This window comes from Tachysurus fulvidraco, chromosome 1 (genome assembly GCF_022655615.1).
Source record: "Tachysurus fulvidraco isolate hzauxx_2018 chromosome 1, HZAU_PFXX_2.0, whole genome shotgun sequence".
NCBI classification, from domain to species: domain Eukaryota; kingdom Metazoa; phylum Chordata; class Actinopteri; order Siluriformes; family Bagridae; genus Tachysurus; species Tachysurus fulvidraco.
Window position 1 is genome coordinate 40,661,786 of NC_062518.1, and position 27,431 is coordinate 40,689,216.

General features: G+C 36.2%; 2 protein-coding genes across 2 annotated transcripts in view; one reads left to right on the forward strand and one right to left on the reverse strand.

Annotated features, from left to right (window-relative positions):
- Positions 1-27,431, reverse strand: part of LOC113645368 (titin-like) — a 1,056,738-nt gene that overhangs the window by 361,900 nt on the left and 667,407 nt on the right. The window contains exons 31-35 of the mRNA XM_047818848.1: positions 21,847-22,119; positions 20,699-20,965; positions 12,408-12,701; positions 11,987-12,262; positions 6,905-7,177 (exon numbers count right to left, since the gene is read on the reverse strand). Of these exons, the coding sequence (XP_047674804.1) occupies positions 6,905-7,177; positions 11,987-12,262; positions 12,408-12,701; positions 20,699-20,965; positions 21,847-22,119 (1,383 nt within the window). The remainder of the gene's footprint in view (positions 1-6,904; positions 7,178-11,986; positions 12,263-12,407; positions 12,702-20,698; positions 20,966-21,846; positions 22,120-27,431) is intronic.
- The window catches only part of LOC113643804 (immunoglobulin superfamily member 1-like), a 789,004-nt gene that overhangs the window by 284,916 nt on the left and 476,657 nt on the right, over positions 1-27,431 (forward strand). The gene's annotated exons all lie outside the window — the stretch shown is intronic.

A 27,431-nucleotide genomic window follows, 5' to 3' on the forward strand; every position in this document is an offset into this window, starting at 1 on the left:
CCAGTGTGTGATGTAGAGAGGGAGCTGATGTTACATGTAGATCCTGAAACTGATGAACAATCGGACGATGTCTCACTTTGTGTGTATCGTCTCACTGTCCATCCAGTAGAGTCACTCTGGTCCCCACAGCTCAGTGAGAGAGAGTCAGCAGTAAAGTGTTGAGTTCTGCTCGGTCTGATGATCAGAGACACTGGAGAAGATTCACCTGTTAATAATTATATTAATATTATTACATTTCATTATAGGTCACTATTATCATTTATTATTAAAAAATAAGAATTATGCAATAAACTTAAGTTAATATATTAAACTATAAATATAGCCTAATTACAATAATTTCCTGCATAAAAAGCAGTGATGAAAAGCTAGTTCAAAAGATAAACATAACACTGAAGAAATATCTTCAATCAAACACCTACCATTAAAGCTAACTATATTTGGCTCACTTTACAGAACAAAGCTCTTCTGCTCTAAGCAGATATGTGTACATCTCATATAAATGTCTTTGTCTCTGTAATAGATTGGTTAGTATTGTGCCACTAATAAGATTTACATATTGTTACAAATGTAATTAAAATCGGACTTTTTTTAAATAGGTAGCCACTTCTGTTTTGATATGAATCACACACACACACACACACACACACACACACACACACACACACACACACACACACACACACACACACACACACACACACACACACACACACACGAAAAAGCAAAAAACATTGTTTCAGATCAAAGAAAGTTAAATATTAGTTAAAGATAACAAAAGTAAACACAACATGCAGTTTTTAAATTAAGGTTTTTATTATTACGGGAAAACAAAAACTCAAACCTACAAAAAAGTGTTTGCGAACCACAGTGAGAGCCATTATCTGTCAAATAGCAAAAACATGAAACAGTGGTGAACTTTTCCAGGAGTGGCCGGCCAAAATTACCCTAAGAGCGCAGCGATTACTCATCCAAGATGTCACAAAAGACGCTACAACAACATACAAAGAACTGTAGGAAAATTGGGAAAATTGTGGACTGATGAGACAAGTGTTTTTGGAAGGTGTGTGTCCCATTGCATCTGGTGTAAAAGTAACACCACATTTCAGAAAAAGAGCATTATACAAACAGTAAAATATGGTGGTGGTAGTGCGATGGTCTGGGGCTGTTTTGCTGGTTCAGGAACGGGAAGACTTGTTGTGATAAATAACAGACTCATTGCAAGTAATATTATATAATATTATTAATATTAATATTATATAACTGGCCTTTAGAGAGATAAGTTTTCTGTATTAAAGACACTTGTACATTTTCTTTGTCACTAGACATTTAAATACTTTAAAAAAATCAGGATGGTAGTAAACTCTTGCTTAGTATTTACCACATATAGAATTTCTCTGTCCTATCATCCTCTTCATCCTCCTGCTCTCTTTCTTTCTCTGTTCCCATACACACCACTACATTTCACTACAGTTGATAACTCCTCATAGACACGTCTTTAATCTCATTCTATCAGATTTTACAGCCTCTTAAAGTCAGTGGTTCACTATAAAAGTTTGTCCCTTGTCCCCTTCACTCATTCTCACTCAGGCAGGTCTCACTGTGTTTAACTACCAGATCTACTGTTAACATGTTGTGTCCAGTCCGATCTCTTACTCACCAATAACATTTACCCAGAGTACATCACTGTAGACTGTGTAGTAGACTGGGTGTCCTCTTCCAGCTCTGCACTTGTAATGACCTCCATCAGAGAGAATAACTGAACTGATGGTGTAGGAGCCTGTTTCATTGTATTTAGTCTCAGTCCAATCTCTCCCTGTGTATTTGTACCAGTAAAACTTCCATCCAGCAGACTGTGGTGTCAGTGTACAGTACAGAGTCACTGAGTTTCCTGTCAGTGCAGCTCCTTTATGGTTTGATGTGAGTTGAGGTTTAGGTTTTTCTGTTAGAAATGAAACAGTTCAGAATGTGAAATAGTCTTTACTACATTAATCACTTTTACAGTGAAACATTATTACTGTCTCTGTGATGAAGATAAACAAAGTGCTGAAATTATTTTAGATTTTTTTATTTAGACACATGATCAATACACTGTGATTGAAGTGAGAGTCAGAAAATAACTGCTATGTGATGATGCAGGTCTCTAATCTGTCTCTACACTACAGTAATTTATTTGCGTATAGAGTACATAGTAATCTGGTAATAAACACAACAAAATGCTAATCTACACAATCTATTAACTTGTAACATACTGGGAGCATTAACAAATGGTTTTGTTTTTAAAACTTTGTGTTTTGCCTAAAAATAAATGTATTTGCCACCAAACACAAATGTACATCGTTAATTTTATATGAACACATTACACTAATTCGAGATCTCGTCATTCTCACTAGGAGGCCTAATTAACATTCTGTATTTCCCAGTCTACTTTAATCACCTGCTTATTTACACGTTTAATAAAAACATCATTACACATATAATGCACATATAATCCATCACATGTATCCAAGTACTCAGCTGTTTGGTTTGGCAGGAAAGGCTTCGAAGATGACAGATTAATGACCTGTTCCTCTCCCTCGCCTGATTTAAACCCAACTGAGCACTTCTCAAGTGTGAGATTTACAGTGAGGGAAAATAATATAGATCTTTTAACAGTATCTGAGAGGCTGTGGTGTTTGCTTCAGCTAAATTAAGCCATGAACAAATAAAGACACAGTTTCTATTAATGAGAGGCTCATGAAAGTCACTAAAAAGCAGGATGTCTATACTGGAAACTGAATACTATGAAAAGACAAAAACATTATTTATTTGATGCTGTACTTTGTTTTCCATTATTGATTTGTTTAAACTTTTCTTGTTTGATATTTCACTTTGAAATAAGTGGAGAAAATCCTTATAATAATATAATAGTGTAATAACTGTTCACACAGATTTGAGAAAGTTCTAATTCTCCTGGGAGAGACAGACCTCACTTTTTTGTTACACATGTTTTGTAAAAGGAAACAGTTAGCAGTGTATTTCTTCAAAAGTAAAATTATTCATGACAAACATAAATACCCTAATAATTATGTATGTAGTGTAGATAGTGTTGTATTAAAAAAATGCATTGTTATATTTTTACATTATTTATACATTGGATAAATAGAATTAAAATGATGATCAAACTGTTAATTTGCTTTTCATGATGTTTATAAATTGTGTCTTAAATCCTGAGCCATACTGCAGACATTAGTTTTATTTTAAAATCTCATTCAATAATTTAAATATTTTCTGTAAATGACAGCAGTGAAACTTTGAAATCTATTTTCAATATAAAATCATAACAGATTCAGATTAATATTAGGTGAAGAATTATGGGTGGCTCATAAATGTCAGGTTTCTTTTTAACAATTTAAGTAATAGCCCAGGAAAAATGTCACAGCATCAGCATATCTAATATGTTGTAGTGATTCGTTAGAAATCAAAAGAATCAGTTATTTTTAAATAAGAAAATGTAAAGCAAAATTGTTGTTTTAAAAGCACAGCAGTGAAACTTTAAAATCTATTTTCAATATAAAATCATAACAGATTCAGATGAAATATTAGGTGTATTACTTAAAATTAGAAAAAAAAATAAAGAAAAAATAAAGTTATAAAATCATCATAATGAGACTTTTTTGCATGTGATACAAACTGGAACAAGATCTAAAACTATTGAGACTTTTTACATAAAAGTTATAACTTTCATTAAAAGACTCACCTGATACAGAGAGTGTAACAGGATCACTCATCTTTGACATCTGAGAGTCACTTGTCCTCTTCCCTCTGCAGGTGTATTGACCACGATCTGAGACTGTAACAGAACTGATGCTGAACTCCTTTTTTGTGGGATATGGGTAGAATGTGTTACTGTCCCTAAACCAGTCGTACGTCCACTCAGTGTCTCTTCCTTCCTCTACATCACACTTGAAAGTCACAGTCTCTCCTATGAACACCTGAGTATGAGGGTTTATAGTCACTGTAGGTTTAGGACTCTCTGTAAGAAACAAACAAATCATTACTGGTTCTATTCTGTAGATAACCATTCGGAGTGTAGATACAGTATATCAGCTCACATGTAAATGATGAAACTCTGTCAGACAACAATCACCACTGATGAAGTAAATGTAGATCACAATTTTAATACAGACTCAGACCTAAAAATAATCATTTCTGTACAGACTGTATCTTCAACACAATTTATTGTCTGAAATACTTTGTGTATAATAATCCTGTTTATTTTAATAAGAGACATCTTCAGAAATTCTGAATGTCAGCAAGTGAACAAGAAACTGAACATAAAATATACAGATCAAGTGACTGACTATAAATTGTTTATTTGATTTCATTGTCTTTTTACATGTGTACTGAATGGAAAGACACACACACACACACACACACACACACACACACACACACACACTTGTAATTACTGTAGTTCATAACTCCTCATACACACACTCTCTAATCTCTCACATTCCATCAGAGTCTGTTATTCACTATAAAAGTTGGACCCTCGTCCTCTTGGTCTGGCAGCGTTTTTTTTCTACGGACATGTCCGTCCGGTCATGTGTTTCTTGTTTACTTCTTTACTGTTTGCAGGTTTTTCGCCTACATGACATACCCAACAAAAAGTGGTACAGCTTACTTTGACACACAGGGGTGAACCTGGTCTCATTGGAAAGAAGAGATTCTCTAGTTTCAGAAACTAGTTTCAGATTGATTCTAGGCCTTACTGGCACAAAGTTACAGGGGCTAGAATGGAAGGTTTTCATTTCCGCCTGGGTTGTTTACCTGATAAACTGATTAATCTTATTTTTCTGGAACATGTTAGGGACCAAATAACAACTGAGGGTCATAGCCACATGTCTTGGCTTTCACCAAAAAAAAAATCAAGTCAAAAGACCCAAAAATGGCTTCAATAAAAATATTTTTCTACGGCCCTGGTCGTCTGGTGCAGCGTTTTTGTGTACTTGTTTACTATATAACTTTGAAATAAAAGGCTGCAGGCTCAGTCTGACAAGCCATAAATAAGCCTAGACTCTCTCTCTATCACTCTGGTGTGAAAACAGGCCTGTAACTTGACACCCTGAGCTGTGAGAGGGACAAAAGGTCAGGGATTACGCAAGAATTCTTCTGCGCATCCAGTTCACGCAGACACAGGCAAAGAACATACGGCATGTCGTATACCGTTGGAATCGTCTGCTTATTGGCTAAAGAGCTGTATAGGTCCCAGCCCATTTCATTGCTATTGGAAGGAGTAATTGTCAGTCAAAGGCGGGTTCCCAAAAATGAGGTCATGCCACCATTGGCTTCTCAGCCGTCTATCTCTGCCATACAAGCACCGATTGGCTCAAATGAGGGCTTATTTGATTCGTTAGGACCTGGGCTATAATTATGACGTAGACTTTGAATTTTTGAATATCCCAATGAGAAGTTAGAGCGGCAAAACGAGATGATGGCGCACTACTGTTTCCAGTTTTCAGAACACTAACGGAATATTTGCGGCGCGACCAGAGCGTTTTGGATTAAAAGGCTTACAGATTTCAATTCCTTGGACCTGTGTGGATTTTTGTGGATTTGTTTTGGATTACCCCAGTGAAGAAAGACGCGTCTAAAGGTAAGGGAAAAACCGGTCTAGCGCCACCTAGGTCAGTTTTATCCAAAGTTTTTTTCTAATTGTGTGACGGCTGTGAATCATATTGTGCTTTGTGTGTGGGCTTAAAAAATTTTTGAGAGTATAAACTTTACTAGGTAAATAGGTTTTTTCGTGTTTTTGGAGGATTTGATGCTTTAAAGTTGAATTGAAGCTTGTTTCTGGGTCATCCCCTAGTGGCCACTTTGACTTCCGTGCCGTGCACGGCACGGCGACCCGTAACAGGTCGTCTGGTCATGTGTTTCTTGTGTACTTGTTTACTGTATAACTTTGAATTAAAAGACTGCATGCTCAGTTTAAAAGGCCTAAAAACAAACAGAGCCTCTCTGCCTACAAGTCTGCTGTGAAAAAAGGCCTGTAACCTGACACCCTGAGCTCTAAGAGTGTGAAAAAGTCGAGAATTGCACAATAAATTCTTTCCGCAACTTTTTTGCGCGGCCTGAGGCCTTGGAGATGTGGCATGTTGCATACCGTTGGAATCGTCTCATTGGCTAAAGAGCTGTAGAGGTCCCGGACCATTTCATTGCTATTGGAAGGAGCAATTGTCAGTCAAAGGGAGGGTTCCCACATAGGATGTAAAGACAAGACATCATTGGATTCTCAGCCGTCTATCTCTGTAATACAAGCACCGATTGGCTCAAGTGAGGGCTTGTTTGATTCGCTAGGCCCTGGGCTACATTGAAACCTCCAATGAGAAGTTAGAGCCGAAAAAACAAGATGGTGGCGCACTACTGTTTCCAGTTTTCGGATCACAAACGGAATATTTGCGAGGCGACCAAAGAGTTTTGGATTAAAAGGCTTACAGATTCCACCTTTGGGGATTTTTGTGAAGCATTTGTTTTGGAATATTACCCCAGTGAAGAAAGGGAAGTGTCTAAAGGCAAGGGAAAAACTGGTCTAGCGCCACCTAGTTCAGTTTACTACCAATTTTATTTCAAATAGTATGACGGCTGTGAATCATATTATGCTTTGTGTGTGGGCTTAAGAAAATCTTGAGAGTCTAAGCTTTACTAGAAAAATACGTTTAACCGTGTATTTAGAGGATTTAATGCTTAAAAGCTACAACGAAACTTGTTTCTGGCTCATCCCCTAGTGGTCATTTTGACTTCAAGAGTTGAAAGGGTTCTCTGTAAGTAGCTGTGTAAATGTTGCTATATTCTGACTGTAGTCACATGTTTATATGTTCAGTGTTGTAGTTGTACAGAATCACTTAACAGAAAGGCTCTTACTCACCAATAACAGTTAGTGAGAGTTCATTACTGTAGTCTGTGTGGTAGACTGGGTTTCCTCTTCCAGCTCTGCACTTGTACTTAATTATGTCATAGACTTTATCTGAGCTGATGGTGTAGGAGTTTGATGCAGTCTCAGTCTCAATCCAATGGCCCTGTGTGGTCCAGTAAAACTTCCATCCAGCAGACTGTGGTGTCAGTGTACAGGACAGAGTCACTGAGTTTCCTCTCAGTACATCTCCTTTAAGGCTTGATGTGAGTTCAGGTTTAGGTTTTTCTGTTAGAAATGAAACAGTTCAGAATGTGAAGTAGTCTTTACTACACTAATCACTTCTACAGTGAAACATTATTACTGTCTCTGTGATGAGGCTAAACAACTTGTTTATTATTGTTTTAGACTTAGTTCTGTTTAATTTGGACAAAAAATAAACACAAAATGCAAATCTACACATGACCTACAGTATTTACTGTTTCTGATTCCCCATGTACGATGAAACATGAATGGTCATGTAATTTCTATCAAACGCTTTTACTGAATTTACTTCAGTAAGTTTTATAATTTATTCTTACACATTTACACATCTTATAATGCTGTGAGTTCAGTTTTAGGTTTTTCTGTTAGAGAAGAAACACACAGTTCAGCAGTAATGTAATTTTTACTGCACTAATCAGATATAAAATGTAAAGCATTGTTTCTGTCTCTGTGATGTCACTGGTCTCAGAAAACCAATAAACAGTTCTACATCTTTTCTTATTATTATGTTAATTAGTTATATTAGTACAGCCTAGTTAAAGTAATACGGAACTAAGAAACAGAGTTGTGTGGTTTATTATCAGTAAATTGTTGGAACTCCATCCAGGGTGTATCCTGCCTTGATGCCTGTGACCCGAGGTCAAGCGGTAGAAAATGAGTGAGAGAGAGAGCTGGAACTAAATTCCTTGTGCGTGAACACACTTGGACAATAAACTTGATTCTGATTCTAAATGATTTAAGAAGTAAATAAGTGATAAGTGAACTCTTGGCAGGAATCAAAGCTTCTAACATACTGTGTGTTTATCTGACAAATTTACAAATCAGCATTATGTAATAATAATAATAATAATAATACATTTTATTTAAAGGCGCCTTTCTAACACTCAAGGTCACCGTACAAAAGAAGAAGAAAAAGAACAAAAAATATAGTTATAAAATACTTACATAGAAAAAAAATTACAAATCATGATCTAGAATATGCTAAACTAAACAGATGAGTTTTAAGCTGAGATTTAAATGATGAAAGAGAATCAATATTACGGAGCTCAGATGGAAGTGAGTTCCAGAGCTGAGGTGCGGAGTAACTGAAAGCTCTGTTCCCCATAGTTACAAGACGGACAGAGGGAACAATGAAATGAGTGGAAGAAGAAGACCTAAGAGTGCGAGTTGGTTTTGGAGTATGAAGAAGATCAAGAATATATGAAGGTGCAAGATTGAGGATAGCTTTAAATGTTAGAAGAAGAATTTTATACTCGATACGAAAATTAATGGGAAGCCAGTGTAGCTGTTCTAGAACAGGTGTAATATGATCGATAGAGGGAGTACGAGTGATAATACGGGCAGAAGAATTTTGAACGAGTTGCAGCTTATGAAGGGTTTTGTGAGGAAGCCCAATAAGAAGAGAATTACAGTAGTCAAGCTGGGAGGTTACTAGACTGTGAATAAGAGTGGTGGTAGATTGAGTGGTGAGAAAGGAACGAAGCCTATTGATATTTCGAAGGTGAAAGTATGCAGCCCGAGTAACATTATTTACATGTGAGGTAAAAAAAAAGGGTACTATCAAAGATGACACCAAGACTCTTAACTTGAGATGAGGGAACTATCAGAGATTCATCAATGGAAATAAGAAAATTAGAAAATTTGTTTAGCACAGTTTTTGTGCCTATAATGAGAAATTCTGTTTTATTGCTATTTAGTTTAAGAAAATTTGCTGAAAACCATGATTTTATGTCAATGAGACAATCAGAAAGAACAGATGGAGGGAGTTTGGAATGTGGTTTTGTGGAAAGGTAGAGCTGGGTGTCATCCGCATAGCAATGAAACTTAACCTGATGTTTATGAAAAATATGTCCAAGGGGTAAAAGGTAAGTAATAAATAACAAAGGGCCAAGAACAGAGCCCTGGGGAACACCAGAGGTAACGGAAACTACAGAAGAGGTGAATGATTTTAATAGGATGAAAATGATTAAGGTTGTTGGTGTCCAAACCTGGTTTCTTTAGAATTGGAGTTACAGCAGCTGTTTTGAAAAGAGAAGGAACAACCCCAGTGGTAAGGGAAGAATAAATAATATCCATAATAAAATGGGACAGAGAGGAAGCAGTAGCCTTAACAAGGACAGTTGGTAAAGGATCAAGAACACAGGTTGAAGATTTAGATTGATGAATAAGTTTTAAGATATCATCAATTGTGGGCAGAATAAACTCAGAGAACAATTGTGTAGGAACAGGTAGAACTGAGACACATGGAGTAGAAACAGGAGTGGCCATAAGTTGACGATGAATGCCTTAAATTTTTGAAGTAAAGAATGATGCTAAAGTATTGCAGAAATCAGATGAGTACAAATGAGAGGGAAGTGAGTCGGGGGGTGTTGTAAAATTTTTCAATAAGGAAAAAAGAAGCCTTGAATTCCCTTCATTAGTACCGATTAAGCCAGAATAGTATGTAGATTTAGCTTTAGCAATAGTGTCTTTATAGTGAGACATATGTTCTGAGTACATTTCCTTGTGGACAGTAAGGCCAGTTCTTCTGAAAAGTCTCTCAAGCTGTCGTCCTTTTGCTTTTAATTGCCTGAGAAAAGGAGTGAACCAGGGTGCAGTAACAGTAAACGAAACAGTCCTAGTCTTAACTGGAGCAAAAGTATTCAACAAATTATGGAGACTATTATTGTACTGAGAGACCAAATTATCTGGAGTGGAACAGCTGTCAGCCCTAGGAAGACTTGCAATGCATAAAGACAAGTTGTCCGAATTAATGTCCTTGATTTTCCGGAATGATATAATACGTGAAGATTTTGATTTAAAAAGAGGAAGATCAACATTAAAGGACAGTAACTGATGATCAGTACATGGAAAAAAGTCTGCATTGAGGTTGCCTAGAGAGACACCTGAACAACAGATTAAATCCAAAGTATGTCCTAATATGCGTGGGAAAATTCACATGTTGCTGCAGTCCGAAGTTATCCAGACAAGATGTAAATTCTTTAGCAAGGTTGTTGTGAACATCATCCATGTGAATATTGAAATTCCCCACAAGAATTATATTTGGTGAAAGAGTAGTTATTTCATTCAAAAAAGCAGCAAAGTCAGGGATAAAATCCTTGTTAAATTTTGGTGGTCGATATACAGTGCTGATAATAGTTGGAGTAGATCCAGAGAGCCGACAAACTGCAGCCTCAAATGAGAGGGAGACAGAAACATTCACTGACCTCAGTCTCCACTTCTCACGGTAGATTATCGCCAGACCTCCTCCTCGACCAGAATCATGTGGTTGAGAGATGTAAACAAACCCTGGCGGAATGGCGTCATTGAGTGCAATAAAGTCATTTTGTTGCTGCCATGTTCCGTCAAACAGAGAAAATCAATCTTGCGATTTGCAAGAAGATCCTGCACAAGATGCCCTTTACTCGTAAGAGAGCGGATGTTAAGAAGACCGAAACTGACAGTGCTGTTGTTGCTTGGTCTGGTAGCCAAGTTAGCCAGGTTCGCCAGCACACGCTGACCGGCGCGGCGACCGGCGTTCCTTGGTGGGCGTCGAACAGCTGACCATAATGACTTTATATCACTTGATTTATTAAACCAGAAGTTCCGCCGAGAGCCACGATGAATATATTTCCGCCTTGGCAGATATAAGATGTCCGGATGAGCAAGCAGTACAGGAGGTATTGAATCATATAAACACGGACGGAAACTCAAAAGTTCAGCAGCAGAGTATTGAAACAGTACTGCGGACTCTACAAGATGCAGTACAGTCCAGGCAAGTACAAGCCATAAGCAATAGATCCTCATTGTAGTCTATGCAGTGTATATGATGTTAATTATTGTTATCGGGGAGAGCAGCGGCAGCCAAGACGCGCCAGCGTTCACACAGACCCCAGGACCAATGTAATGTGTGTAATGCGTGTATAAAATACATGTTTAAAGCAGTTCTGTACAAAATACACTTTTTATTGTTAATTAAACTGTTACAGGGGGATTCCGGTTCCACTTGGAGGAAGGAGAATCGGATCAGGCCCTTTATCCACTCGAGTAGTGTATAGTGAATCAGACAGGTGTCCGGATCAGATAGCGAGTAATGACGGGATTTAAAACGGTATAAATATTAATGGGAAAGTGCACGGGGTTTGATTGTGACATATACATATATATATACATATATATATACATACACACACACACACAATATATATATATATATATATATATATATATATATATATATATATATATATATATGTATTTATATATATGTATTTATATATAAATTTATGACCCAAAAAATAATAAGTGAAGGTGAAATGCTTGTGGTGATGGTGAAAGTCCAAAGCGGGGTTCGATCGTGGGACTTTATCTCTACTGCTACAGCAGGCAGGTACAGAATAAACATTCCGGACGAGCACAGAAGTGTTAACTCATTTCTCCACGGAAAATGACCTCTCAGAGTGAGGTGTGCTCCGATACAGGTTACCGCTCTGAAACTCAATCAAAATCTTCTTAATTTCAACCTGCTAGTGCTTATTATACCTCTCTGATATGTCTCACCGCGCTGAAATTCTTTTCCTAACTCCTATTAGTGTGTATACAGTATATATAAGCTGTTAGAACACTACATGCTACGATACATAACACCGCTCTACTCTGACACACACTCTGTCCGCACGCCGAGCGCCGAACCTCGGGCTCTTAAACAGAGACGTGAACACGTGTCACGAGTTGCGCTAATTGCAGCTACGTGACCGAGAGCCTATAAAGAGGCGTGTTGGTGGCTGCAGGTTTGTCTGAAAGACACCCAAAATGTTACAGAAACAGACAATATGTGACATAAAACACACTCACCTGATACAGTCAGTGTAACAGCATCACTGGTCTCTGTGTATTGTGGGTTTGATGTCTGTGTTCCTTTACATGTGTAAACACCTTTATGAGACTCTTTAACATCACTGATTATGTAGTTTTTCATTCCATTAACATCTCTGAGTTCATTATTATCCCTGAACCAGTGATACACCCAGGATCCTCCAGTCTTTATCACACATGAGAAAGTGACAGTTTCTCCAGTAAACACAAAGCCATGGTCAGCTGGCTGTACTTTCACTTCAGGCTTTGGTCTTGCTATAGAAAGATCACAAAAATGGAAACATATCCAGAATCAAGTAAATATATTATATACTTATATTATTACAAATAATTATTAAAAAAATTAGGTTATTATTCCTAACATTAAAGCTGTAGTGTAAAAGTAGAAAACATGACACACCTCTCACTGTAATTGTGGCTGGTTCACTCATCTCTGTGTTGTAGTCATAGTACTGTTGGTAGTAGTAGTCATAGTACTTTCCTCTGCGTGCTTTACAGTAGTAATTTACTTGTCCTTCATTAGAGACTTTCACAGTGTGTGTGTTGGTGTCTGAGTCTCTAATGTAATTCAATTTCTGATCTTTGTACCAGAGAAAAGTCCATCCAGTGGACATCAGATCACAGCTCAGAGTAACAGTGTCTCCAGTGTAGATGGAGCGCTGACGAGTTACAATCACAGTCGGTTTGGGTTTTCCTGTTGATATAAAATGAAGAGATGTATTTGATTCTGTCACGATGTGACACGGTGAGACACAGGCGAGTGAGGATCCAAATGCAGTTTTAAAGGTTTTTACTAAACAAGACACAAACAAACAGGCAGGCAACGCGGAACAAACAGGAAACGGGAACATGGACATGCACACACCAACACCAAAAACGACCAACAACATTGAAGTGAACAGACAGAGTATATATGGAGAACGAGAACCAATCACAAGACAGAGACAGACAAGGACTAAGACAAAACACCTGGGGAAGAGAATGAATGTAATTAGTGTCCATGGTAACAGATAGGTGGGCGGGGTCAACAATTAACATCAGGGAGAGACGGCAGACAGAAACAAGGGGAAAACACAGACAGACACATTACAGATTCACTTTTACAACAAAACCATTAATTTAATCTTTGTGCCTAATTAAGCACTTAGTTACAGTGTTTATTTGTAAAAGTTTTTTTTTTTGTTTATTTGTAAAAGTTCCACATTGTTTATATGCAGAAAATTGTTTAAAAATAAATAAACATAGAACTGATATATAAAGGTCACTGAAGGCCCCAGTGAATTTATTTTCCTCATCTTTAATAAATTGTCTCAAATTCTGAACCATATTACACACATTAATGACTTATGACTTATTCTTTTCTTTTTCTTTCTTTCTTTAAAAAAAAAAAAATCTGATTCAGTCATTTAAACCTCTTAAGGCTCTCGCCCCTATTGCAGGTTTTTCGCCTACATGACCTACCCAACAAAAAGTAGTACAGCTCCCACATACTTTGACACACAGGGGTGAGCCTGGTCTCATTGGAAAGAAGAGATTCTCTAGTTTCAGATACAAGTGTCATTGATTCTAAGCCTTACTGGCACAAAGTTACAGAGGCTAGAATGCAAGGTTTTGATTTCCGCCTGAGTTGTTTACCTGATAAACTGATTAATCTTATTTCTCTGGAACATGTTAGGAACCAAATAACAACTGAGGGTCATAGGCACATGTCTTGGCTTTCACCAAAAAAAATTCAAGTCAAAAGACCCAAAAATGTCTTCAATAAAAATATTTTTCTATGGACATGGTCGTCTGGTCATGTGTTTCTTGTGTACTTGTTTACTGTATAACTTTGAATTAAAAGACTGCATGCTCAATTTAAAAGGCCTAAAACAAACAGAGTCTCTCTGTCTACAAGTCTGCTGTGAAAAAAGGCCTGTAACCGACGCCCTGAGCTGTGAGAGTGTGAAAAAGTCGAGAATTGCGCAATAAATCCTTTGCGCAATTTTTTTGCGGAGCCTGAGGCCTCAGAGACATGTTGCATACCGTTGGAATTGTCTCCTTATTGGCTAAAGAGCTGTAGAGGTCCCGGACCATTTCATTGCTATTGGAAGGAGCAATTGTCAGTCAAATGAGGGTTCCCACAAATGATGTAAAGTTAGAGCCGAAAAACCAGATGGTGGCGCACTACTGTTTCCAGTTTTCGGATTACAAACGGAATATTTGCGAGGCGACCAAAGCGTTTTGGATTAAAAGGCTTACAGATTCCAGTTCCTTGGACCTTTTGGGGATTTTTGTGAAATATTTGTTTTGGAAAATATTACCCCAGTGAAGAAAGGGAAGCGTCTAAATGTAAGGGACAAACTGGTCTAGCGCCACCTAGGTCAGTTTACTACAAATTTTGTTTCAAATAGTATGACGGCTATGAATCATATTATGCTTTGTGTGTGGGCTTAAAAAATCTTGAGAGTATAAACTTTACTAGAAAAATAAGTTTTATCGTGTATTTAGAGGATTTAATGCTTAAAAGCTACAACGAAGCTTGTTTCTGGCTCATCCCCTAGTGGTCATTTTGACTTCGAGCCGTAAGAGATTTTTAACTGTTTACTGTAAAATCACAGTAGTGAAAGTTGAAAATCATGACAGGAATCATCTTGACTATAAAGTAAAGAAGAATTAAATGTCAAATTAATGTCAAATATTTGTAACAGTATAAATAATAACTCAGTAAAAATTTGTCACTACAATCAGAATAGTTAATAAGTTCTAAGAGGTCTAAGTAACATTCTGTATATCCAGTCTACCGTAATCACCTGCTTATTTACACATTTAATGCATAAACAACGTTAATACAGATATAATCTATCAGTGCTTCATTTAACCAGAGTTGTGGGGAATTTCATCCATCCATTCATCCATCCATCATACTACTGCTTTTCCTGTCACAATTACAATGAACACTGAGATGTTCCAACTTATCTACTCCTGTCTGATAAATGATTACATTAGAAACATCCAAACATAATTTGAACTTACTTTATGGTAATTTTGTGATAGTTTAACATTTTTTAAAAACATCATACATAGCCATTTTAGAATCCTTTTTTTTTTTTTTTTTTTTTTAAAGACAAATACACAATGTTGTATGTCATTTTTCTCCATGAATAAATTTTTAGATCAACATTTTGGGATGCTATGATGCTATGCTAACTCTATTGTATAACTGCTTTTCTGTTTTGCTTGTTGAAATTTGGCATGCTGATGTCTTGCCCAGGTCTCTTGAAAATGGGATTTTTAATCTCAGTAAGATTTTACCTGGTTAATTAAAGGTTAAATCAAATAATCAGTAAAACCTCTGACCACACCTCTTAAATGATGCCATATAAATGAAGCCATGTCGCTTCTTTCAAACACTTCCACTGAATTTATCCAATTATATTTACACTTTTACACATCTTATAATGTTGTGAGTTCAGTTTTCTGTTAGAGAAGAAACACACAGTTCAGTAATGTAATCTTTACTGCACTAATCAGTTATAAAATGTAAAGCATTGTTTCTGTCTCTGTGATGTTACTGGTCTCAGAAAAACAATAACTAGACCTCCATCTTTTCTTAATATTATGTTACATTACTAGTGTAGCCTATTCTTCTGTTTCCAGCCCAGTTAAAAATACATAAGGATGTTGTAATAAATAAATGGTTATTGGTCAATTGATACATGCTTAAAATGTTAAATCTGTTTTTGTTTCTTTTATTAAAATTAATTTCTGAGTGCTCATTTTCTAGAAAATATACATGATTAATTGGCCTTTTATTAATTTCTTTACAGTTTTTTACAATCGCTATTTGTTTAACAATCGCTAACAGTTTTTTTTTAATACATTTAACAAGTTTCCTAAACTCTTAACGCGGTTAGCACAACATCCGTCTTTGTAGGCTATACAATTAACACATTTCTTGTTGCTTTGATACAAAATGCATACAGTTAACACCAATTTAAAATGCTTGAACTTCTTTTACACACAAGCTCAACCAAGACCAAAACAATGTAATTTTACAGTCAAATTTACAAATGCTTTCACACTGTATGTCAGAACAGATAACATCATGTTCTAAACATAACTTGTATAGGCTAAAAAGTGAACAGCTGTTCATATTGTGAATTGCAACACAAATATATTTCCTGTATTTTATTCTATTGCTAATGAGAAACAGCTTATTGCAGTTACGCAAATATATAAATCACAGCTGATTCAACAAGATTGGGCTGATCTTGTGTGGAAAAGGAACAATATAGAGCAACACAGAAAGAGAGAGAGAGAGAGAGAGAGAGAGAGAGAGAGAGAGAGAGAGAGAGAGAGAGAGAGAGAGAGAGAAAGAAAAATGCCTGCAAGAGGGAAGACAAGTACCAGGACAAGGGAGAGGAGGAAGATTTGTGTACCGGCTAGCAGTTTTACTAGACATTATATGTATTCAGGAGACTTGGCTTTGTCCACAGTTAAACTTTTGTATTCCGGGTTCCAAATTGGTTAGAATGTGTTGTAGAGGTGTGGACTCAGGGAGGGGGATTAAAGGTGGTAAACTTCTATAATCCTTGTAATCAGTTAACTTTAGATGATCTAAATATGATAAATTGGGAATTTATCATATGGGAAATTTGATATGGTGTGGGGATTTTAATGCGCATAATTCACTTTGGGGTAGTACTTGCACAGATAATAATGGTAGGGTAGTAGAAGAGTTTATGGAGGAATATGCTTTAGTGAGTTTAAATAACGGGAAGGGTACTAGATTCAATATAAGGGATTCTTCAATGTCATGTATTGATTTAACAATAGTCTCTGGAACTAAAGCTTTAGAATATAAATGGGAAGTACTAGAGCAATCTACATTGGGAAGTGATCATTTCCCAATATTATGCAATGAGGAATTGGAAATTTATCAAGAAAATAAAACAATGCCAAGTAGATGGAGATTTGATGAAGCCGATTGGGATAAATTTAACAGGTTATGTATTGATGTAATGGTGAATTATAGCTTAGATGATGATATAGATTTGTGTTCTGATCGATTAATTACAATTATTACAAATGCAGCTGAAGAATCCATTCCTAAAGCAGAAGGTAAAGTAAGATTGAAAATTGTTCCATGGTGGAATGATGAATGCACAAAAGCTGTTAAAGATAGAAATAAGGCTTTTAGAGAGCTTAAGAAAACTTTAATACCTATAACTTTAATTAGTTATCAGAAGAAACAGGCTCAGGCAAGGAAGATAATAAAGCAAGTCCTCAAAAAATGGTTGGGGTTTACAGAACTCAGAATATACCAGTACTAGTACAGTAGATGAAGGGAAAACAGCAGCGACGCAAGAAGATAAAGCGGAAATGTTAGCTTCCACCTTTCAAAAGTCACACAGCTCAGATAACCTAGGAATAAATTACAAGAGACGGAGAGAAGAAATATTAAAGCAAAATCAAGATATTTAAAAAAAAAAAAAGGATAGTAAAACAGCTTTGGATGCTGCCTTTAATTTGTGGGAACCTAAAAGAGTCTTAATGAGGGTTAGAAGTACTGCTCCTGGGAAAGATAGAATCTGCTATATCATGATTAAACAGATGGAAGACGTAATACTTAAAGTAATTTTAGATCTTTTTAACAAAATCTGGAGGGAAGGACAATTACCGCTATCATGGAAACAAGCAATTGTAGTCCTGTTTCACAAACCAGGGAAAGATGCTACTATGGCGGGAAATTATAGGCAGATAGCTCTGACGTCTAACCTCAGTAAAGTAATGAAAAAATTATCGTTAATGAACTATATTATGTATTGGAAAGCAAAGGATTAATGGCTCCTCATGAGTATGGTTTTTGACCAGGTAGATCCACCCTAGATGCACTAATTAGATTAGAAACTGATGTTAAAAAGGCACTAGTAATGAAAGAGGTGTTAGTGGCAGTATACTTTGACATCGAAAAAGCATACGATATGATGTGGAGAGAAGGTTTTATAATAGATTTTATAACTGGGTGTTAAGTTTCTTATTCGGACGATCTATGCAAATCAAAGTAGGAAATACAATTTCTGAGATGGTGAAGGTAGAAAATGGAACACCACAGGGAAGTGCCATTAGTCCTATATTTAACATAATGATTAATGATGTATTCGAAGGAATTCATCCAGGAATTAAAACAGCTTTATATGCAGATGATGGAGCAATGTGGAAGAGGGGAAGAAACGTCAAATATATAGTGAAAAAAATTCAAGAAGCAACTGAGATTGTAGAGAATTGGTCATTGGAATGGGGATTTAGATTTTCTATATCCAAAACATGTTGTCAGAGGATTGCAGAAAAAATTTAACTTTATTTGTATAAACAGCCATTAGAAATGGTATCAAATTTTAAATATTAAGGTTTATGGTTTGACTCCAAATTAACATGGAAAATTCATGTCAAATATATTGAAGAGAAATGCAGCAAAGTTTAATGAGATGTATAGTAGGCCAGGAATGGGGAACTGATAAACAATCTATAATCAACATATATTGTACTCTCTTAAGATCCGTTTTGGATTATGGATGCATTATATATGGATCGGCATCACATAGTATGCTTAAAAGTTTAGACTTAATTCAGGCACGAGCATTGAGAGGTATTACAGGAGCAATTAAAACAACTCCAATCTCAGCATTGCAAGTGGAAACAGGAGAGTACCCATTAGAATTAAGATGCCAAAAATTAGCTGTTGCTTACTGGATCAGTTTACAAGGGCATAAACATGAACATTGTACTAAAGCAATTATTGAGGGGAGTTGGGAGACTATAAACTTAACAGGAAATGGTTTTGCTTGGAAAGCAAAGGAGTGGGCTTCAGGAATGTCGCTAGATAACATATCATTTTCATTAACGGCAACTATTTCCCCAATACCCCTGTGGTTTTTTAGCCAACCTGAAGTTGATTTACTAATTCATGAGAGTGTTAAAAAAGGAAATTTTGATATTAAGAACTATACAATTGAATATATTAGAACAGTCTATTTTTCATTTCTCCCAATTTACAGAGATGGATCAAGAAACCCAGAGATAGGTCGTACTGGATCAGCATTTTATGTTCCTGAATTTAAAATAGGAAAATATGGGAGATTAACCGATGGGACCTCGGTATATACTGCTGACCTGGTGGCAATTCAGATGGCACTGGTGGAAGAGGTGATGTTCAGAATCACTTATAAGCCTACTAACTTATCCAACAGTTAGATCTGATATTTATCTAGCAATATTGAACATGTTGTATAGACTAAGGCAAATTGGAATAATAATTAAATTTGTGTGGGTACCAGCTCACGCAGATATACCAGGAAATGAAAGATCGGATAGAATGGCTAAAGAGTCACTTAAACTGAACTTCCCCAATATTACTGTTGCATTAAGTAGGATGGAAGGGAAAAGTATCATTAAAGAAGCTTGTAACCAGAAATGGCAAATGAATTGGAATGAGTGTAAAACGGGAAGGCATTTATATATTATACATAAAACCGTAAGACAAAGTAATATAACACTAAACTTAAGTAGAGATATTATAGGGAAACATATTACGAGATTATGCAAATTATGCCAACTAAAGTAAATGCCAAGTAACAGTTGATCTGCCCCAAGTATGATCTGGAAAGGAATAAGTTAATAAGAGAGCTTCAGGGAATAGGTTGCAAAGTATTTACAATCAATAGCCTATTAAATCCTGGATCCAGGAAAATTGTAAGGTTTGTTTTAAAATTCATTAAGCATAGTGGTCTTAAGCACTATTCGGACGGGATTAGTTCTACGTGGGGACGTGGGGGTAAAGTAATTATTACCAGAGCTTCTCTGTGATTTTAGTCCCGTCCAAATGTGCCATCTCGGTAATCATTACGGACAATGTCAGTGAAGATTACGGTGTATTTTACCTTCTGTAAAAAGGTCTGGAAAAATGACCTCAGGTAATACTAATCCCGTCCGAAAAGACCCACTGTAAATATGTACGGTAAAATTCCGTCATTTCCTGTTTAAAGGTTTTGCGTTTTGCAAGCATGGAGGTGCAATGTTGTCTGTTTGCGCACGTGATAAAAGGAAGCAGAAGAAGGAAGTTACTGTGGTGCATAAAGCGAGTTACCCCTCCCACTTCTGCTAGTTTTACTGAGATGTCTTGTCCCATGCGAATTGGCCAATTAATATTACCCACGTCCCGTCCGAATAGTGCTTTAGAAATAGAATATAGACATCTTTTGACATACTTCTAGACTGAAATCACTTCACACTCCAGGACAGGTGGTGGCGATATGCACCATAAAGTTGGTATGCGACCCGCCAATAAATCCGAAGAAGAAGAAAAGGAAGCATTAAAGACTCTGTCTTTCTCATAGCATGCTTTATTTTCTGTATTGTGTGTCTGTAAAATGTCACTTTGTATTTGATTTCACTTTTTGTCAAGTTAATGTGATTATTTTGTTGTTAATATTGTTTAGTTTTCACAGTGGATTTGGAGAAAAGTCTTCAAATAAATCAGTCTTTGGAGAACCGCTTGTGTCTGTGTGTGTTTGGAGGGAGTTACAGCAATATTGAAGCAGCCCTAAAATCATCATAATGAGACTTTTTGCATATGATACAAACTGAAACAAAATCTAAAACTTGTGAGACTTTTTACATAAAAGTTATAACACTCATTAACAGACTCACCTGATACAGAGAGTGTAACAGAATCACTCATCTCTGACATCTGAGAGTCACTTGTCCTCGTCCCTCTGCAGGTGTATTGACCATTCATAACATAGCTGGTGCTGAACTCCTTAGTTGTGGAATATGGGTAGAATCTGTAACTGTCCTTAAACCAGTCGTACGTCCACTCAGTGTCTCTTCCTTTCTGTACATCACACCTGAAAGTCACAATCTCTTCTATGAACACCTGAGTATCAGGGTTTATAGTCACTGTAGGTTTAGGACTCTCTGTAAGAAACAAACAAATCATTACTGTTTCTATTCTGTAGATAACCATTCAGAGTGTAGATACAGTATATCAGCTCACATGTAAATGATGAAACTCTGTCAGACAACAATCACCACTGATGAAGTAAATGTAGATCACAATTTTAATACAGACTCAGACCTAAAAATAATCAGGATTCTGTACAGACTGTATCTTCAACACAATTTATTGTCTGAAATACTTTGTGTATAATAATCCTGTTTATTTTAATATGATGAGACATCTTCAGAAATTCTGAATGTCAGCAAGTGAACAAGAAACTGAACATAAAAGATACAGATCGAATGACTGAGTATAAATTGATTATTTGAATTGATTGTCTTTTTACATGTGTACTGAAACAAACACACACACACACACACACACACACACACACACACACACACACACACACACACCTGTAATTAATTCAGAACTGCTCGTACAACTCACTAATATCTCACATTCTATCAGATTGAGTGATTCACTATAAATATTCGACCCTCGTCCTCTTCACTCATTCGCAATCAGTCAGGTCTCGAAATTTTGATGTTTCTGAAAGAGTAACTTCATCAAGCCCCTTTTACAGACTGAACATCTTCTTAAAAGCATTTTACGGGTTTTGTTGACATTTTCTACCAAAGTTAAACTAGTGTTTTTTCACTTTTTTTATTTACCAGCTCACCTCACACCAGTCCTGCTCAGCCGTGTTCACACTGTCTCTCTTTAACTTTAATACAATTATTTATCTGAAAGTTTTCTCTGTAAGTAGCTGTGTAAATGTTGCTATATTCTGACTGTAGTCACATGTTTATATGTTCAGTGTTGTGCAGAATCACTTAACACAAAGTCTCTTACTCACCAATAACAGTTAGAGAGAGTTCATCACTGTAGTCTGTGTAGAAGACTGGGTTTCCTCTTCTAGCTCTGCACCTGTACTGACCTCCATCAGAGAGAATAACTGATCTGATGAAGTACTGGTGTGTTTCAGTCTCAGTCTCAGAGCTCTGTGTGGGTTTGGACCAGTAAAACTTCCATCCAGCAGACTGTGGTGTCAGTGTACAGGACAGAGTCACTGAGTTTCCTCTCAGTACATCTCCTTTAAGGCTTGATGTGAGTTCAGGTTTAGGTTTTTCTGTTAGAAATGAAACAGTTCAGAATGTAAAGTAGTCTTTACTACACTAATCACTTCTACAGTGAAACATTATTACTGTCTCTGTGATGAAGCTAAACAACTTGTTTATTATTGTTTTAGATTTGGTTCTCTTTAATTTGGATAAAAAAAAACACAATGTAAATCTACACATGACCTATTTACTGTTAGATTCTGATTCCCCATGTACGATGGAACATGAATGAAGTCATGTCATTTCTATCAAACACTTTTATTGAATTTACTTCGGTAAATTTTATAATATATTATATTTACACATCTTATACTGTTGTAAGTTCAGGTTTAGGTTTTTCTGTTAGAGAACAAACACAAGTAATGTAATCTTTATTGCACTAATAAGATATAAAATGTAAATCATTGTTTTTGTCTCTGTGATGTTACTGATCTCAGAAAAACAATAACTAGACCTACATCTTTTCTATGTTATTTTATTAGTGTAGCCTAGTTACAATAATAATAAGAAACTAAGATACAGAGTAAACATTTGCGAAATAGTTTGTCACTACATGATGCGAATCTTATATTCATGTGGTTTATTATCAGTAAATGATTTAAGACGTAAATAAGATGATTTACAAAACTGAACTCTTGGCAGGAATCAGAGCTTCTAACATACTGTGTGTTTCTCAGACAAATTTACAAATCAACATTGTGTGTGTATAAAATACATATTTAAAGTAGTTCTATACAAAATTAAATTCACAAATAAATAAAATGGGAATTGCAAATAAAAAAAAAAAATTATTAATATATATTTAATTGTATTTATTTGTGAATGGCTTCCTGCTCATTTATAAATTGCATTCTGTGCAATTGTGAATCACTGCACGCATTTGTGGATTGCGTTCTGTGCATTTGTGGATTTGAAACATTTCTAACGTCAAGACGTGCACAAGAATCCACAAATAGGTGGACTCCGCCCACAGTCTACTCCAGCCAATCGGACAACGGTCTTGTGGCGCTGACCAATCGTGGCACGGTCTACCTCCAACCAATCACGTTCTGATTTACTCGCTCTTCACACTACCCTTGGAACCATTGATGATACGGAAATCGTTTCCAAAGAAAGCAGAATTGAACTAACCCTTGGTGCTGGCTACAATCCATACAGGGTTACCAGATTGGGCTCGAATCTGCGACAAATGTTTTTTTTTTTTTTTTTTAATCGTATTTTGCAGTACATATTACACTGTGATAGTGCGAGTAAATCAGAACGTGATTGGTTGGAGGTAGACCGTGCCACGATTGGTCAGCACCACAAAACCTATTTATTTATGGATTATTGTGCATGTCTTGACGTTAGAAATGTTTCAAATCCACAAATTCACAGAATGCAATCCACAAATGCGTGCACAGAATGCGATTTTATGTATGTCATAAAGCCGTGTCCCCCTGGCACCATCTCAGGGCCCCCAGTTTGAGGACCACTGACCTAGATTACTTACTCTGATCAGGTGTTGTCAGTGAACAGACTGTAAAACTGTTGGCTAAGTTACAGACACTCATGAAAAACTGATGCTGATTATCTGGGAAACGTCTCTAACAGCAGTCACAATGTCATTGTTTGTGTCAAACAAGAATTTGTTGTAACATTAAAACAGGAGATCATGACTTACTCTGTGCTCAAAGTGATGGTGAACAAATCCAGGATAGGCCTTTTTTTATTGGTTGTTGCATTAAATCTTACCCAGATACAATAGTGCTATTTTCTGATTGGCTATTGTGTAACCTCTTTTTTTGATTGGCAGATAAGTGACAGGCTGGACTAAGAACTCCAGGGGAGACGCACTTGTTTCCTGCCCGCTTCCATAGAGACAGCGGTGCGGACTGATACATTTTGGGCTCTGCGGAATATTATTTTGGGCGCTGCGGCTGATAAACAGTACGTTTAGTGAGAAATACGATGTGTGGCGGGAGAGCGTGATAAAAGACAGAAATGCGTGACTGTCACTCTCAATGTGTGACACTTGATAGCGTTTTGGGATGCTATGATGCTAACTCTATTGTATAACTGCTTGTCTGTTTTGCTTTTGAAATTTGGCATGCTGATGTCTTGCCCAGGTCTCTTAAATATGGGATTTTTAATCTCAGTGAGATTTACGTCGTTAAAAAAAAGGTTAAATCAAATAATCAATAAAACTTCTGACCACAGCTCTTAAATGATGTCACAGGAATGAAGTCATGTCACTTCTATTAAACACTTCCACTGAATTTATCTTATATTAAATATATTTTATTTTATAATTTTTTATACATCTTAAAAAAGCTCCATAAATTAAAAAAATTTATAATAAAATAAAAATTAGTATATCAAGCTTTATAGTCAGCACAGGTTTAAGACTGTTGGTAAGATGCAAAAATAATTATTGTTTCCATATATGATTTAATTTCACTTTTATTAAACAAGCAATGACAAATTAAATACAGAATATATATAAGGACTAGATTTAGGACTGTATATCTGCTCACATATAAATGATTTAACTCTGTCACTACTGATAAAGTAAATGTGTCTATACTCAGAGTCACTGAGTTTCCTGTTAGTACATCTCCTTTAAGGTTTGATGTGAGTTCATGGGTTTCTGTTATAAATAAATCAGTTCAGGATGTGAAGTCTTTACTAAAGTAATCATCTCTATAATATCACATAATAGTTATAGTAAATTTGTGAGTAAAATGTGAGGGACAATCCATAACTGCTGTATGATTATGCAGACCTTCAGTCTCTCTCTTCTCTAGACGAATTTATTTTTATGGGTGAATATAATAAAAATTAAGACCCAAGTTAAGGTCTGCATTTCCCAGTGTATCTTATTCACATAAAGTCCACCAATCTCTCATTATGCCTCATCTGTGAAAATGTACAATTATTTCACAGGAGTAATATAATGAAATAATATTTCTGTGAATAAGGTTATTGTAAACTGCAAATAGATTTTGAAGCAATAAATAACACACAGAAACAGGCTAAGTAACAGACACACAAACAAACAACAAATAACTACGTAAATAAACTATTCTCATGACCAAGTATCCTACAGGGGTTGTACAATGTAATGAAAGTCTTGTTGTGTTTATTGGTGCATAATCATCCTGATACACTGCAGCAACTTCAGGGTACAATGTTTGAACCATTGGGTACACATGGTCCTTTACAAAGTTTTGGTAGACCTGGGCAGTGACACTGCCATCTAGCACAAGTATCGGGCATAAGGAAATGCATAATATTGCAGCCCAAACCATCACTGATCCACCCCTGTGCTTTATGCTGGGCACACAACAGTCCAATGAGTGCTACCAACCCTGGTGCTCTAGAACAGTTTTTGTGTAACCATGAGGTTTACATTTAACTCTGCACCAGAAGTTAGTCGGAAGGAAGTTAGAAGTAGTTAGAAGGAAGTCGTGGCCTAATGGTTTTAGAGAGTTTGACTCCTAACCCTAAGGTTGTGGGTTCGAGTCTCGGGCTGGCCACGACTGAGGTGCCCTTGTGCAAGGCACCGAACCCCCAACTGCTCCCCGGGCACTGCAGCATAAATGGCTGCCCACTGCTCCGGGTGAATGTTCACGGTGTGTGTGTTCACTGCTGTGTGTGTGCACTTTGGATGGGTTAAATGCAGAGGACGAATTCTGAGTATGGGTCACCATACTTAGCCATATTTAACGCCACTTTTTCTTTCAGTGAACTGGGCAGATGTGGCTTTAGGTTTTTGTATATGAGCCGGTTTAGTACCCAGACATCCCTATCAGACAGCTTCTTCTTCAGTTCCTCCTGTTGCAATCAATTGGAACTCCAACTCCCAACATGCATCTTCCACTTCCCAGAATTCACACACAGTTATAGGATATTTAACTAGACTCTACTGTTTCCAGTCACACATACAGTCAGCTGAAAATATTTACGCTCAGCAAAGCTTGTATGGAATCAAGAACTTTAATTAGTTTCAATTAGTTTGTAAAAGTATGCAATGTTTATTTACATTGCTTATATCTTTTTTTATGTTTATTCCTACTATGCTGTGATTCTGATGATTACATTAAGTTTATATTTGAATGGTGCATGTGGCACTGTGATGTTCATTGCCAATATATAATTTCAGTTTAACTTGCTGATAACTACCAGACATGAGGTCAGAGCTCAGATGACATGTTTTGTCCTCCTGGTGCAATGTATAACCTCCTGTACTTCTCAGAATGGTTACAGTACAAAGCATAATGTCAGAGCAGTGACAGTAAGATTTCAGACAGAGAGAAGATCAGAAGTCAGAGTGAGGGAAAGCCATACTGTGACAAAGATGATATTTCAGTCTATGCGCTACCTTCAGGTCCTTCAGCAAACAACAGATAACAGAGTGGATCCAGTAAAAATACCACTGCTGGTGCTGCAGATGTGCACACAAAGTGGCTCAGTGCAACCTGAAGAAGTCTTCAGTATCTGCAAAGGCAGACATCTACAGACCCTCCACAGGGATAACTCTAATGCAGTGACTGGGGGTTCTTGTCTGATTAATTCAGTGGCTGATATTCTGTATATTTATTTGATGCTCTACTTTGTTTTCCATTATTGAGTTCTTTAAATTATTTGATGTTTGATATTTCACTTTCAAATAAGTGGAGAAAATCCTTTATAATATTATAGTGTAATATCTGTACACACAGATATTTAAGTTCAAATTCTCCTGGGAGAGACAGATCTCACTTTATTGTTAAACATGTAGTTTTGTAAAACAAAACCCAAAATAACTGTTAGCAGTGTATTTCTTCAACAGTAAAATTACTCATGACAAACATAAATACCCTAATAATTATGTATGCAGTGTAGATAGTGTTGTATTAAAATTCTGCATATGATCATCAAACTGTTAATTTGCTTTTGATGATGTTTATAAATTGTGTCTTAAATTTGAGCCATACTGCAGACATTAGTGTTATTTTAAAATCACTTTCTATCATTTAAATATTTTCTGTTAAATGACAGCAGTGAAACTTTGAAATCTATTTTCAATATAAAATCATAACAGATTCAGATTAAACATTAGGTGAAGAATTATGTGTGGCTCATAAATGTCACATTTCTTTCTAACAATTTAATTAATAGCCCTGGAAAAATGTCACAGCATCAGAATATCTAATATGTTGTAGTGATTCTTTATAAATCAAAAGAATCAGTTACTTAATAATATGAAATATAAGAAAAAAATATAGCTGTAAAATCATAATAATGAGACTTTTTCATATTATACAAACTGGAACCAAATCTAAAACTAGTGATACTT